General features: G+C 43.8%; 1 protein-coding gene across 3 annotated transcripts in view; it reads left to right on the forward strand.

Moving 5' to 3' along the window:
* The window catches only part of Otud7a (OTU deubiquitinase 7A), a 344,362-nt gene that overhangs the window by 258,785 nt on the left and 70,912 nt on the right, over positions 1-14,665 (forward strand). For all 3 annotated transcript variants that reach the window (XM_058576628.1, XM_046435543.2, XM_058576630.1), the window contains one exon: positions 4,839-5,057. In XM_058576628.1, coding sequence (XP_058432611.1) covers positions 4,839-5,057 — 219 coding nt within the window. The remainder of the gene's footprint in view (positions 1-4,838; positions 5,058-14,665) is intronic.

A 14,665-nucleotide genomic window follows, 5' to 3' on the forward strand; every position in this document is an offset into this window, starting at 1 on the left:
TCTTTATCTCATTGAACATGTTTATGAGGTTCATTTTTAAATTTGGTCCATTTGTGGACTTCCCTTAACCATGCTTGCACTCATCAGATGTTTCCCACATTTCCTTGTGAGCTCCTAGTGCCTGTGGTTATCAGCCATATCAGCCCACAGCATACTTCAGGCAAAGGCATTGGGCTCTGGACTAGTCTTCCTCTGAAAGAGACTGTGAAAGAAAAGCACTGAAGTGAAAAAGCCTCAATTTTTTCTTTTATTTTAAATTGACATATAATATTCATATGTATTAATGGGGTATGGAGGGTATCTCAATATACATATACAATGTATTATGATCAAATCAGGGTAATTAGCATTTCCATCATCTCAAACATTTGTCATTTCTTTGTGTTATAAACATTCAAAATCCTTTCTTCTAGCTATTTTTGAAATACACAATACATTATTATTAACTACAGTAATCCTTTTTTGCCGTGGAACCCTAGAATTTATTACCCAATCTTGCTGTAATTTTGTAGCCAATCACCAACCTCAGTTTATCTTTCTTTCAGCCCCCAACCCCTAGCCTCTGATAACCACTATTTTACTCTCTACTTCTTTAAGATCAGTTGTTTTTGCTTCTACACCTGAGTGAGATATTGTGGAATTTGCCTTTCTGTGTCTGACTTAGTTCACTTAATGATCTCTAGTTCATCCATGTTGTCACAAATGACAGAATTTCATTCTTTTATGGCTGTATGGTATTCTGTTGCATATATGCACTAGATTTTCTCTATCTATTCATCCACTGGTGGACACTTAGGTTGTTCCATTTCTTGACTGTTATGCTGCAGTGTTCATGGGAATGCAATGTCTTAACATACTCACTTCCTTTCCTTCGGATATATACCCACTCTTGGGATTGCTGAGCCTTGAATGTTTTAATTCAGGCTCTAAACTTTCCCCACTTGCTGTCTTCCCCATAGTTGGCTTTTCTCCTCAGGGAACCTCCCAGCATCACTGTTCAAGAAATGGCTTGTTTCCAGGGGCTGTCTACTCTCTGGTAACTGCCAGGCTGTCAGGGTGTGTCAGGGTATGTGTGCTCACTGTTTTTGGTGCCTCTTCCTGGCAGTATCCTTCAGCAGGCATTGGCTCGAGCAGCTCTTCACCAACACTGCAGTGACAATGGGGGAGGCAGTGACCTGCCAGGGCTCTGCTGGGGAGACCAAAGGCACAACCAGAATGCCCTCCCCAGCCCCAGCCTGTGGAGCCTCACCCATTCCCACCCCTCTGCTCCTATGCATCCCTGGAGAAGGTTTAGGGGGAAGAATGCTGAGGCTTGTGCACTGTCTTGTGCTTCTTGTTATATTGTTCTCAAGGTCTGCTTCCTTTCTGCCATTAGATCTGGTTCAGGAGGGACTACTTTGACAGGTGTGTTCTTCCATTCTCCCCGAGGGCCTCCAGACTGTCCATGCCTTCAGACTCACAGAGTTAAGCTCTTAGTCCCTCTCAGGAAGCAATAGTTCCAGGCAGGTGCCAATACGGAAGTTCCTGCTCAAACATATGTTTGCGGGCAGCAAACATCCTTGCCATTATCTTATCCTCCTGTGAGAATACTAGAAGGACCTGCTTCTCGGCTTCTAGAGCAATTGACAGAATCATGGCCTAATAAGTGTCACTGGCACCTGCTCTGTTGAAATTTTACCAGATATTATTTTCAAGAAATAAAAAGAATCTATCATAGTAAAATAAGTCTACAAGACAGATATATTGGTTTTTAATAAAACAAATTAAATAGTTTCTGAATCAAGTTTATGTCTCTCCTAGTTGAGGTCTTTCAGAAATCGAAGTGTGATAAAAAAAATAAAATAAAGCATTCCACAGTCTAAATCATAGGTAAGCGAATGATGGCCCTAAAGCAAAATCTGGCTGCTGCCTGTTTTCTAAATAATTTTTTTTATTGGAACACCCTCATGCCCATTCACATATGTATTGTTTATGCCTGTTTTAATGCTATTGAGTATTCAATACTAAGTCTGTGTGGCCTACAGAGTCTAAAATATTTGTATCTGTCTCTCAATGAAAGTTTTGTCCACCTGCTTTAAAATGTACCCAGGATTATTTTAATCAAGTATTGTAAGACACACAAACACAGAAAGGATGGAGGAAAGAAGGTTTTCCTCACAATTGCCTGGAAACTGCATTCCATGTGGAGGCACACAGGGTGGGTCAGGAAGCAGGGTTGGGAGGGGAGCATGGGTGAGATCTCTTATTATGTGTTCTGTGGAAAGGCAAGCAGATCTTGGACTGGCTAGTTGCCATCATTTCAGTGGGCTCTGAGGCATGAGGCCTGTCTTTGATTGTCTGGTACCTGGACCCAAGGGTGATTAAAGAAACGAAATATTGGGTCCTGGGTCCCCAGAGCCAGACAGAAGACCTGGTTCAAACTCTGGATTACTTGGTTTGCGTATGAAACATTCACTCCTTAGAGTCTTCCTCTAAGACTTGCTTGGCCTTGGGTGGGGCATCTTCTCCCCAGTCAGCTAGGCCCCAGATGCCTGAGCTTTAGAAACACACACACACGAAAAAAAAACAAAAAAAAAAAACAGAAATACAGTCATGTACCTCCCCTGGCCTAAATCATCAATGTTGGAGTTGGCTTTATCAGCAGGTGGGAAATTCTATACGTGCTCCCACTATGATTTTATTTTTTATCTTCCTGTTTCATGAGGCACAACTGTGAACATGGTAATTCTTATAAAATGTTTTATTCATTTATACCTCTAAAAGAAGAATCACTGGGTTCACGTTTAAAGAATCAGGGCTGAGAGTGTGACTGAGTGCACTTGCCTAGCACGTAGAAGGCACTGGGTTCCATCCTCAGCACTGAAAAATAAAAGTCAGTATGTGAGTATGTGTGGTTACTGTGCAGTCGTGGAGGTGATGATAGGGACAGAGAGGTGTCAGAATTAGAAACATATATTTGTAATTATATGATCTTCAATTTATCTGTTTTAGTTAAAAAATGCTTTTTCTTGAGACTAATTCCAAATATTTCATGTTTAAATTTTCTTAATCACTTTTTACCTCTAATCACAATGTGTGTAAGATCCTAATTGCATCTTATAAATTGATAAATTGTTACCGATTGTTAAATGCAGAAGGAGAATGGTTGCCCCTGGTTAAAAAATTCCCACTGTTTTGCAGCAGCCTTGTGGGCTGACTGGGGAGAAGATGCCCAACCCAAGACCAACAGATTATGGGTGTGCATGGCCCCTCGATTCTCTAACATCTGATGTCCATTTCCATTACACCCCAAAGATGGGGCAGTTCCAGGCAGTTTCTTCTTTCTCAGACTCAAAAACAAATTCTATGAAAAATACGTGAGCTCAGCATGGTATGCAAGAGGCAGATCTACTTGGGGTCTCCTTGGCTCCTGCTCTTAAAGATCTGGAACAAGTGAGGAAACAATGGTCATCAACACATGACAGGTCCAAGTGTTCCAGTTTTCTTCTTTTTAAAGGCCTGTGATTTTACATCTCTTTTTGCTTTTTCTCAAAATTTAAAACAATTTAGTCCTGTTGTCTCAGAATGAAATTGTGGGCAAATCAAAACCATCTATTCTGAAATATATTCTGTGTCTTTGACTTTCCATTCATTTAAGTGGGCAAATACATGAGACTTCTATGAATTAATTTTGAATTTAAAAACTAACACAGGATCAAAAGCCTCTGCCTATTAGTCTGTTCTAGCCAAATTCTATTAACATCATTTCTCTCTGCTAATCCTATAAATGAGCATGTAGGAAGCTCCTGCTCTGGAGGAAGGTGCAGGCTGGGATTTTCTGTGTGTCCATAGTATGTCCGCTAGCAGTGCACCTCCAGGGGGCATCCTTACCAGTGAGCAGGCTCATCTGAAATAAAATGGGGGTCTTTATAAATCAAGGGAATATACTTAGGAATTCACCACAGGGTTTATAAAATAATCAAGGCCAAACACTGGTGATCCTCCTTTCCTGAGGAAAATAAGAGAACTGTTGTTAAAAGTTACAAATACTCACTGTAACAAAGAAAAATTATTTCCCACATCATATGTTTAAGAATTCCTGTTTAAGTTAAATGTAGCCATCAAACACAGGGCTTTAAAAAGTAAAAATGCTTTTCTGCATTAAGAGAACAAAGATGCATACTTTTTAGGTGATTCTACACTGCATTACTATTCATTGGTTAGAAAGCCTAGACTAGAACAAGACCAGAGTGGACCATCATATCTGATAATGCTGTGACATAAGTATTTACAGGTGGAAAAGAAACACAGGTAAAGATTCATGTTTATATCCCAAGGATGTTCATGTGGGAGGTGTTTATCAGAGGAACGTTAGTAAAAATCTTAGAAACAGGGAAAAAAGCTTGAGTAGGTCACTTATTTCTTTAAATACGTAAATGGAAAAAATAATAATAATAAGGAGCCACCCTTGTGCCATTCAATGCTAGGAGAGGACAGCTCTGATGAATTGAGTTAAATGTAACTACAGACCCAAAAGCAAGCCTGGTGCCCTGTGACAATTTTAATGTGCACTTGTGCAGTGGAGTTGCAGCTCACCTCTGAGCGCTTCTGTGCTAGGCATGAGGAAGTGACACACTGGGTGGTGGAAATTTTAGTTGCACAGCAGAAAGGCCTGCAGGGTAGAAATATGCTTGTGTATATCTGTGTGCCTATGTATAAATTTGTGTGTGGTGTGTGCATACACATGTGTTTGGGTGTCATGTGTGCATGCATGAGGACTTTTGTGTGTTCTCATGTATTTGCATGTACACAGAGCCACACTTAGACTTACTCTGGCTGTCTTTCCTTCTTCCCTGCAGAAAAGCGACTTTCCCGGGGGATTTCTCACGCCAGCTCAGCCATTGTCTCCTTGGCCCGGTCACACGTAGCAAATGAATGCAACAATGAACAGTTCCCTCTGGAGATGCCAATCTACACATTCCAGTTGCCAGATCTGAGTGTGTACAGTGAGGACTTCAGGAGCTTCATCGAGCGGGACTTGATAGAGCAAGCAACGATGGTAGCTTTGGAGCAGGCAGGTGAGTTGCTTCTGCCATCAGGCTCACTTTCCTTAGGTTCAGTGACTGAGCAAGCTGGCCTAACCCACTCAGTGAGCAAGAGGGAGATGCATGTTCTGAGGTTCCCAGCAGTGATCCATCAGGACTCTCAGTGCTGGTACCAAACCTTCTGTAAAGACTGAATGTGATCCCACCTGGGCTGGCAGGATGTAGGGCATATGAGCAGGTTATGCTTTGCTGATATTTTCTGAGTTGTTTCCTTTGTTCCTAAATCCCAGCCACTCCTCCAAGAGAACTCCATGCTTCTCTGCCTTGCTTCTCTCTTTTACCCATCTTGCTCCTCCATGGATGATGAACAAAAGATAAGAAAGATCCTGAGCTTAAAAGAAAAATAGGAGACTCTTGTCTATTCCCATGTACATGAGCAAGCTGTGTAACCTCTCTGGGCCTCAGCTGTCCATCTGCAAAGGTGAGAACACAGCTGGCCTGGTGAAGCTCTCTGAGTACTCAGTGGCACATGCCTCATGTAGCTGTCAGTCCCTTGCCCTCTCAGCCTTTCTGGCCTCTGGGTTGAGGAAGCAAAGCCTAAGTTCAGTCTCCTTCTCCTGAACATTTCCTCCTCACCCTAACATTCCAACAAGGAAGACACTCAGGGATCAACACAAATGTCTCTTCTTTGAAGTCCCTCTGGAAAAAAGTAAGTAGTTCAAACCCAATGTCTGCAACAGAAAAAGGTTCTTCTTGAGGCAAAGCTATATACCTATCCACTCTTGATCATTTGCAGTACAAATTATAGCAAAACTACATTCATAACTTTACAAACATAATATAGAAGACTCTGTGCCCTTCTTCCCAAGCCACGCACCTCATGGTGAGGTCCTTACCTGCCAGCATGCACTGGCAGTGGACATAGAGTGAGTTCTCAATCCGTGGGAACCATTTCTGCTGGAGATGGGAAGCACAGCCTTCTCATTCTGATTGGCCTTCAGCCAGTTCTTTCTGTCTGCTGGGGAGTGGCCTCACTTCCAGATCCCTGGCCCTTGAAGATGTACCCCATTGTGACATTCCAGACAAACAGGAAAGCAGAGCTGGCTAGAGGAGAGAGTGTTCTGCTGAGGACTGCAGCCAACAATGCACTCTTAGAGAATGGAGCTACTTTTATCTCTTGGCCAAAACCCAATGAAAATTGCTAAGCACCTTTGAGTGTTTCAGAAAAATCCAGTAATGAAGGATCTACAGGTTATACATTGGTGGGTGGACTAGTCAGGACCCTAGTAGGAAAGAAAGATGACCCACAATACCTAATGAGATGAAGGGATTCTGTAAAGGGACTGTTTGCTGAGGAATGGGCAGGGTTTGTGGATACCAGTGATCGACAGTGCCATGCCAGGCAGTAGCCCTGGAGAGGCCATTGCCACCCTTGTGCAGATCAGAGAGGCGAGGGGTGAGAGTAGCTGTATGGAGAGAGCTGTGGCTTCGGAGAGAGAGAAAATGATGGAGAAATAAGACTCCAACCACATTCTTCTTCCACCATGCAAGCTCTGACCAGTGCCGTTCACTAGTAGGATAGATGGCAGAGATTTCATTGATGTGGTCCATGTCACCTTCTGGGTGGAGAATGGCATGCAGAAGGGTAGAGTGTAGATCTTCAGGGCAAATGGGAAACATCCAAAAAGTAATGTGTTGGGTGTTTTGACCAGCTTGGAGCTTCTGTGTATTCTTGGTTTTAAGCCATTGCTTGTCAGAATAATACTCATCCATCTGCTGCAAGAGAGAGGTGCAGGATGCACCTACACTGAGAAAGGGATGATGATTCATGGGACTTTTTTGTGTTGGGCACATTTGCAGTCATATCTCAGTCATAAGACCTGGGGAGCCTCACTAACAGTGTGCTTGATTTTTAGAACAGTGTCTGTCTCCCCAGTCACTGTATTGGAACTCACATTGTGACTGTGGACAAATTATTATCTCAGCTTCTGCACAGCCATCAAAAACACCTCAGTGATTGGCACCCACATCCCTGCTCTGTCTCACCTCCACAGCAATGACTGATCCACAAGCATGAAACAATTCATAGGGGTTGACAGTAATTTGAACCACCTGCTGTGGAAGCTGGCTATTTCAATGATGCTTCCATGTGACTAATTGAGATATGGTATTCTAAACAAGTTTCATTCTTCATAGAGAAGAAAACAAGTTTTATGCATTACTCTCAATTAAATGCAGCAGCAGCTCAGACCTGTATGGAGTTCAACCCCAGAGATTGCTGGTATCAGAGTAATTGCAGCAGTTGCCCTAACACACTGCTTCATTTGAAGCTCAGAGTCCTGTTTAAGGTGCATATATAGAGTCTACTACATTGGCTTTCTCCTTTCAGACCTATCATGCTTAACAAAAGCTGGTTCTTCTCTTGGTTGTTTTTCCTGTATTTTTTGGCCATATGCAGCAGCTTCCTACCTTACTGGCAGTTTTACTTTCCCACATTTCAGTTACTCATGATCAAACATGTTCTGAAAATATTAAATGGAAAAATTCCAGAAATGATGAATTTGTAAGCTTAAATAACTTTGATTACAATGTATTGTTACAGTTATTCTATTTTATTATTAGTTATTATCATCAATCTCTTACCTTGCCTAATTTATAAATTAAGCTTTATCACAGGTGTATATGTATAGAAAAACAATCTTTGTTGGAATCCAGCACTATTCACTGGGGGTCTTGGAACACATACCCTTGCTGATAAGGGGAGACTACAGTATCATATATTGATTTATATTTTGTCTGATTGGAATTTCAATCATCCAGTCTTGGTAAACACCTCTTTAAAACCCAAACTTACCAAATTAATGTGTTAAATTCTCAAACAGCTCATTGCTTACATTGTATACTGAGAATGGAGAAGAATGGGAGCAGAGATCTAGGCCCCAGCCTGGTCTATGCTAGCAAGAGACTGAGGAGACACCACCAGCCCATACCTCAGGAGGCTGTCAAAGGTACTTATAGAGGAATGAGGTTGAAGGTCAGGGTTCTGCTTCGAAAAGGCAGCCTATGACAAAACATGTCTCCACACTCCCCACATGGGAAACAAGGGAGGTACACGGGCAAATGTGTATGTGTATGTCTCTCTGCAGAGTAAGGCCATCTCTAGGCTGGTGGGAACACAAACCCAGCACACTATCCATCTGACCTGTCTGAACTTTCCTTTTTCTCTACCCTTAAGCAAGGGTTTAGTCTAAGCCCTTGCTTAAGGGTCAAATTCTGGTGGGGATCCCCAGCCCCACAACCCATCTGGCAGCAGCTTCTTGCTCCCCTCACACCCCATGGGCTGTGTTCCTGGGGCCTCAACTGTCACTGTCCATGGGGAAAACAAAAAACTCTACCAAATATCTGTGATCTGATATTTATGCCCAGTACTACTGGGTAGGAGGTATAAATTCTTCTTTCTAGTAGTTTAGTGCTTAAAAGAGTTGTGAATAAACTATTTATATGCAATATTATTTCCTGTACACATGTAAGATTGAAAAATAGATAGGAAAAAAATATTTAGTGAAAAAAGTCCACTTGCTTCAAGTACAGTTAAATCCGTTGTGGTGGACAGGAAATAGCATTTTTTTTCCAAAAGGCCTCAAGTGGGGAAACTTCCCCTTCCTTGGCTACATAATAACCCAGGGATTACATGGTCCAAAAACTTGGCAAAATATGGGCTTTGCTCAGTTAGTGTTACCTATCCTCCAGCTAGTCCATCCTGGGGACTTGACTCTACTTTCTCAGTATCCTCTTTCCAGTGTTCAGGTGTCTGCCCAGTTTCCCCAGTCACGGGACAGGCAGCCCCCATGTATCTCTGAGGGCTCCATATTCAGTGGAGTGCCAGCCTTGAATACTCAAATATACCATAGATCAGGGAACCAGTTTTCCCTTAAATTACAACCCCAGAGGGCATAGTGACACCCAACCCACGACAGTTCTGGGCACATTAGAAGGGTCCACCCTTCAGCAACTCAAACTGATTGACCTTCAGAGATAGAGAAGAAACCAGTTTTCATTCTTTAATGACTAGCCAGCCAGAGCATCCATGGGCCTATCCATTTCTCCATTGGGTGGCCCTGCTGTATTCAAAAGTAAGAAGACTCAGAGACCAGAGGTCTCTAGGTTTAGGAAGTGACATCCATTACCTCATTTGGAAACTAACAGCATGTGGGTAAGACTGTGGGAGGCACGGCAGTATGTTCATGAGCCAAAGGACAGAAGCATGTCTGTATAACGCAGTAGTTATTGCATACACAGGACATTGGAATATAGATGTCCAAAAACATTTAGGACACCTTAATCATGGCATTGAATTGTTTCCATGCAAGGATAATTGTACTGGAGGGAATCTGCTAGAAAAGTCCTAAATGTGGAGGTCTGTAGGCCTCAGAGGCATCTCAACCCTGGCTTCAGTCCCAGTCAGCTGGGAGAGCTTGACCAAGTTGCTTGGCTTGCTTGAGCTGCATTCTCTTCCATCCAGAAGTCAGAGATGCATAGCAGCTACCAAACTGAGATAGAGTCCCCCAGTGAACACCTTTGCTATGCTCCCACAGAATGACCTGTTGAGGTCAAGGGCTTCCTCACAAACCAAACAGATACAAATCTTTGCCCTGGAGGAGGTGAAATTCCACAGAGAATGAAAGTCCATAAACAAGTAAACTATAAATATTAAATGAGGCAATGCTGGCTGCTGTGAAGAAGTCAAAAGCAAGGTAAGGAAGCCCAAGGTGAAGGGAGGGGGCTAAGTAAACCACAGGAGGGCAGGGAGTGATGGCACCAGCCGGGACATCAACATTCCTGGCATAGGGGGCACAGCATCACAGACTGGGTGTACTTAACAGAAGCAGTGTCATGTGTGCAGGTGGAGCAAGGGCTGGAGAAGCCAGGAAGGAAGGCAGGGGGACTGGAGCCCAGGCCTAGGGCACCTTCAGGAGTCCTTTGGGTATTACTTTAGGGAGGATATGCCACCTTCAGAGGGTTTGAGAAGATGAGTGACACATTTAAATTTACATCTGACAGATTCTAGTTTCTCTATCAAGAATGGATGACAGAGTTATAAAGAGAAGCAGCAAGAAGAATAGGCAGGAGGCAGCTGCTGTAGTCCAGGAGAAAGGAAGTGGTCAGGGCTGTGGGGTAGCAATGGGAGTGACAAGAAGCTGGTAGATATCGAAGCAGGACATGTTTTGATGGTAGACCTCCAGGCCTTAATGAGGGATTGGATGGGGCTGTGGCAGACAGAAGAGTGAACGTGACCCCAAGAATGTTGCGCCTAACACGTGGGTAGATAATGTTACCATGTCAGGTGGGCTGGGGGAGAGGAAGAAGCCAGCATTGTCAGGAAAAGCCTGAGATTTTTGTAAAGTTGCTGTCTAGTTGAACATGTGAATCTGGAGTTACAGAGGTCAGGGCTACGGATGCAAATGTGGGCGCTCACACAATATATGGTGAAATCTGTAGGGTGGAGTGAGCTCCTTGGAGGACCCTCCCACCATGCCCTTGAAACAGCTCTCTGCAATGATGAGCATTGGTTAGAGGCATTATTCTGGAGCAGGGACAGAAAAAGAGAAGCCATGCTAGGACTCCAGCTGTGGTGCTCCAGTACTGAGGGCTTGCAAGCAGCAGGGGCAGCATCCTCTGCAGGAGGAGACAGAGGGGCATCCTGCAGAGGAGACAGAGAACACATGGACTGGGAAACAGAAAAAGCCAGCCAGGGATGACAGGAGCCTGAAGCCCAGTAAGAAGTTGTACCTGGTACCAAATGTGCCTCTGAGCACAAGGAATTGATGAGTGGATTTGGCTGCTGAGACCCAGGTTTTCAGGGAAACAAAGAACTAGAAGCAACACTATGCTTGGGGGCAGAGAAAGTTAGGAAGTGTCTTCCCACCCAATAGTTCTCAGGGGCTGCTGCATTCATCTCTTTCTTCCAGTTTAGACTCTGAGTTAGTCAGCTTTGTGTTACTATAACAGAATTCCTGAGATAATCAACTTAATAAGTGAAAGATTTATTTTGGCTTATTGTTTCAGAGATTTCAGTCTATGGTTGCTTGGCCCTGTTTCTTTGGGCCTGTGGTGGCACAATATAATCAGGGTAGGAGGCATGTTGGGGGAGGTCTGTTTACCTCATGGCAGTCAGGAAGCAGAGAGAAAGAAAGAGAAGGGGTCCTAGTGATCCCTTCAAAGGCATGCCCCCAGTCACCTAAATTCCTCCCACTACATCCCACCTCCTACAGGTCCCATCACCTCCATTAGCATCACAACTGGGGACCAAGACTTGTGCCTTTGAGGGACACTCAAGATCCAGACAATTGCATGCCCCCCCTTCCCTCTGTGTCATGGGGTTTCCATTGGCCTCCCATTTAATGGGACCATTCCTTGCCCCTAAAAATACTTCCACATGTTTCCTAACTCCAGATTTGTCTTCTGACAGGTGGTGCTTGGAGCACCCTCCACCCATCATTCACAGCAGAGGCCTCTGGTGGGCAGGCCTGGAGGTGCCATGTTCCTCTGTGGGCCTGGCACATGTTAAGCACAGAACTTGCACCAAGTTTCAGAGGTACAGAGATCAGGGTTCATGTCTTAGCACCATACTGGTTGTAGCATGAACCTCATCAGGCCACCATCATAGGGCTTCATATTCTTATCTGTTACCAGGCCATGAGTTAGCCTTTCTTGTAGGGCCACTACGAAAAATAACCAAGTGATATTTGCACAGTGCTCAAGAAATACCAAATATTGAACAATGGCTGGCTTTAGTAGTATTTTATTTTATTTGCATAGAGTGATAGATATTTCTTTTTTAAGAATTTGACCAAAAGGATAAATCGTTTTCACCAGCATTATGATTGTCCATTCATTTAGAAAACATTTATTGAACAACTATTGTAGAACAAACACTATTGTTGGTATCAAGAACTACTAAGACAAGAAACACAAGGTTCCTATCCCAAAGGAGCTCCAAAGACACAAGAAAGACAGACTGGGAGCCAAGCATCACAGTCCTAGGGAGGCAACTCTCACAGAAGCACTTACAAGGTACAGAAATCCCCAGAAAGAGAGGATCCGGTAGTTCTAGGGAGAGGTGTGCACTTCAGTGATATTAAAATAAATCATAGGGTCACACTTAGGGCAAGAATCCCTCATCTTTCTCATGAAGAATTGTCACATTTTGTTTTTTTTTTTTTTTTTTCATGGAAGTGTCTCATTGGGGATGAGCAAACTGGCATCTTATTTTAAACTGTGTGGTAACCATCTGTTACAACATTCAAGTTAATCGGTCCCATTATCATGTATGAATCGAAGGAATGCTACTCCAAAGTCAGAACAAGTGACTAATAGCTCCTCACCCACGAGACCATCAGCCTCACTTGATGGTGTTGGCTTGTGATTTTTTTTTCTTTTGTTTTGTTACAGGAGCTCAGGTTTTAAGATATTCACAATGCCAACTCCTATAATTTTTTTCATGTTTTTAAGTGATATCATAGGAAGATGTAAATAACCACTCTGTCAAAGCCAGGAAGAGGAACTTTGAACTGTGAACCCTCTTTGAACCTTCGCAGTGCATTCTATATACGAAGAATGCCATCCTCTTGGGCATCCCACTCTGGATTTTGGCTGGAAATGCTGGAATACTGTGTAGCCATTTTTTATTCTCCTGAAGTTGGGAAGTGCTGGCATTTGACACGATGGGGTTATCTTCCCAGAGTTATCATGTCCAATGTATAGCCCCAGGAATGCTCTCAGCTGGGTAAGGGTCTTGGCTTCTGGAAGCCAGCATAAGTCAATCCACTAAGCCTTGTCATCCACCCACTAGCCTCTCTGGCAGGCTATAGCCTGCCTGTCTGTCCTCTCCTGATTGTGCAAGTTATCACTAGCCTGGGCCACAGTGTTCTTAGCACAGCTCCCAGAAACTGTTCATTTGACTTTGTGGGTTCAGATGTTTCATCCTGCATAACTCCCCTTAACTTCAAGGACACAGGGAAGCATCCTAGACATCACCTAAACACTCCTGGGATAGGAATGTGAAATGATGAACAGAATTCCATTTAAATGCCCTTTGGCTAAAGGACACAGTACTGCATAACAAATTACCAGACACTTAGCAGCTTAAAACAGCACAAATTTATCATCTCACAGTTTCTGTGAGTTGGCAGTTTGGAATGTTTTTAGCCAAGTCTGAGATTCTGCTTAGAGTGCCTCAGGCTGAAATTAAAGTGTCAGCTGGCTGTGTCCTCATCTGGAGTCTTATCTAAGTTCTCTCAGATTGAAGGTTCCTTGCGGCTGAATGACTGACATCCCATTTTCTTGCTAGCTGTTGGCCACAGATGCTCTTAGCTCCTAGAGCCTGCTCAGAAGACCTAGGTGTGAAGCAGGTTCACTGTGTGATATTACTTGCCCTATTCTGGTGAGACAGAGCACTCACATACCTAAGAAGTTACATGGCAGAGGTTTATTACAGCCAGGCACTAAGAGACAACAAAAACCTAAGATTCATGGCAAACCACAAGAGAGCCACCCAAGGCAGAGAGTCTCATCTACATATACCTACTTGAGGGACCCTGGAAAGCAGCTTGATATCCCAGGGGAAACACATATCACTAGGCTAAGGCATTGAAGGACTTGCTCTTCTAGGAGGAAACAACACAGAGCCAAGGCTATTCTGAACAGGTCGCTCCTTATCTCAGGATGTTGCATATCCAGCACATTCTGCAGTTATTCTTGAGAATTACACACAAGGAAAGGAGACCAACGGGGGCTATCCAAGGCCACCTGGAGAATTGTCCTGCACTGGGTCCTTGCTATGTAGCTCTCTTCACAACGTGACAGCTTACTTCCTCAAGGCCACTCTCTCCTCTTCCCTCTACATTCTGTAATGCCAGATTCGTGGGACCCCAATAGACCTCCAGGAGCCGAATCCGATGCAATCACACAAGAGTCTTTATTTCAAGCTCAAGCCTGGACTCATAACCGTTCCCGACGCAGCGGTCCCAGGGAGTGAGTCCCAGTCCTTTGTTCAGTGAGATTTTATAGGTTTTGGGGGATACTCTGTGCATCACAACATCACACAGCAAATCATGCCATACGGTGGGAAAGTCAAACAACAGCTCTTAACATTGATTAGCACATTCAATGGCGGGAACAAGTTGGGTAGGGGTGATTGGCTAGTACAAGAGGGGGGTTCCTTTGAACTGATTGGTTTAGGCCACGAGGGATGTACGTGCTAAACTACATGGTTTCCCAACATGTTATCAACCACCATAAACTACTGGGTGGTCATCTGGCATCCCAGGTATTTTCCCTGTCTCATGCTGATTGGAGGTTGCTAGGGGGGTTGCTATGGGTCCTCACCTAGCCTGAGTCAGGGACACCTGGGGGCTGCCGCAGACCTCTCCAGTTAGTTACAGACAAACAACTCAGCAGGGTGGGTATGTGCCTAGGAGTGCTCTGTGGGTTTTTCCAAGGACAAGGGTCACACCCCCTTCCTTGGACAGGCTTTGCTCTGAGGTAGAGGCTGGTTTCTCAAAAATGGAGTCACATTAGTTTCTCAATTCTACCCTTTACCCATTCTCTCCAAATCACTCTGACCGCTAAACTCTCTTTTA

This window comes from Marmota monax, unplaced genomic scaffold (assembly GCF_021218885.2).
Source record: "Marmota monax isolate L192 unplaced genomic scaffold, Marmota_monax_Labrador192_F-V1.1 WCK01_AAM20220418_F8-fsc00005, whole genome shotgun sequence".
NCBI classification, from domain to species: domain Eukaryota; kingdom Metazoa; phylum Chordata; class Mammalia; order Rodentia; family Sciuridae; genus Marmota; species Marmota monax.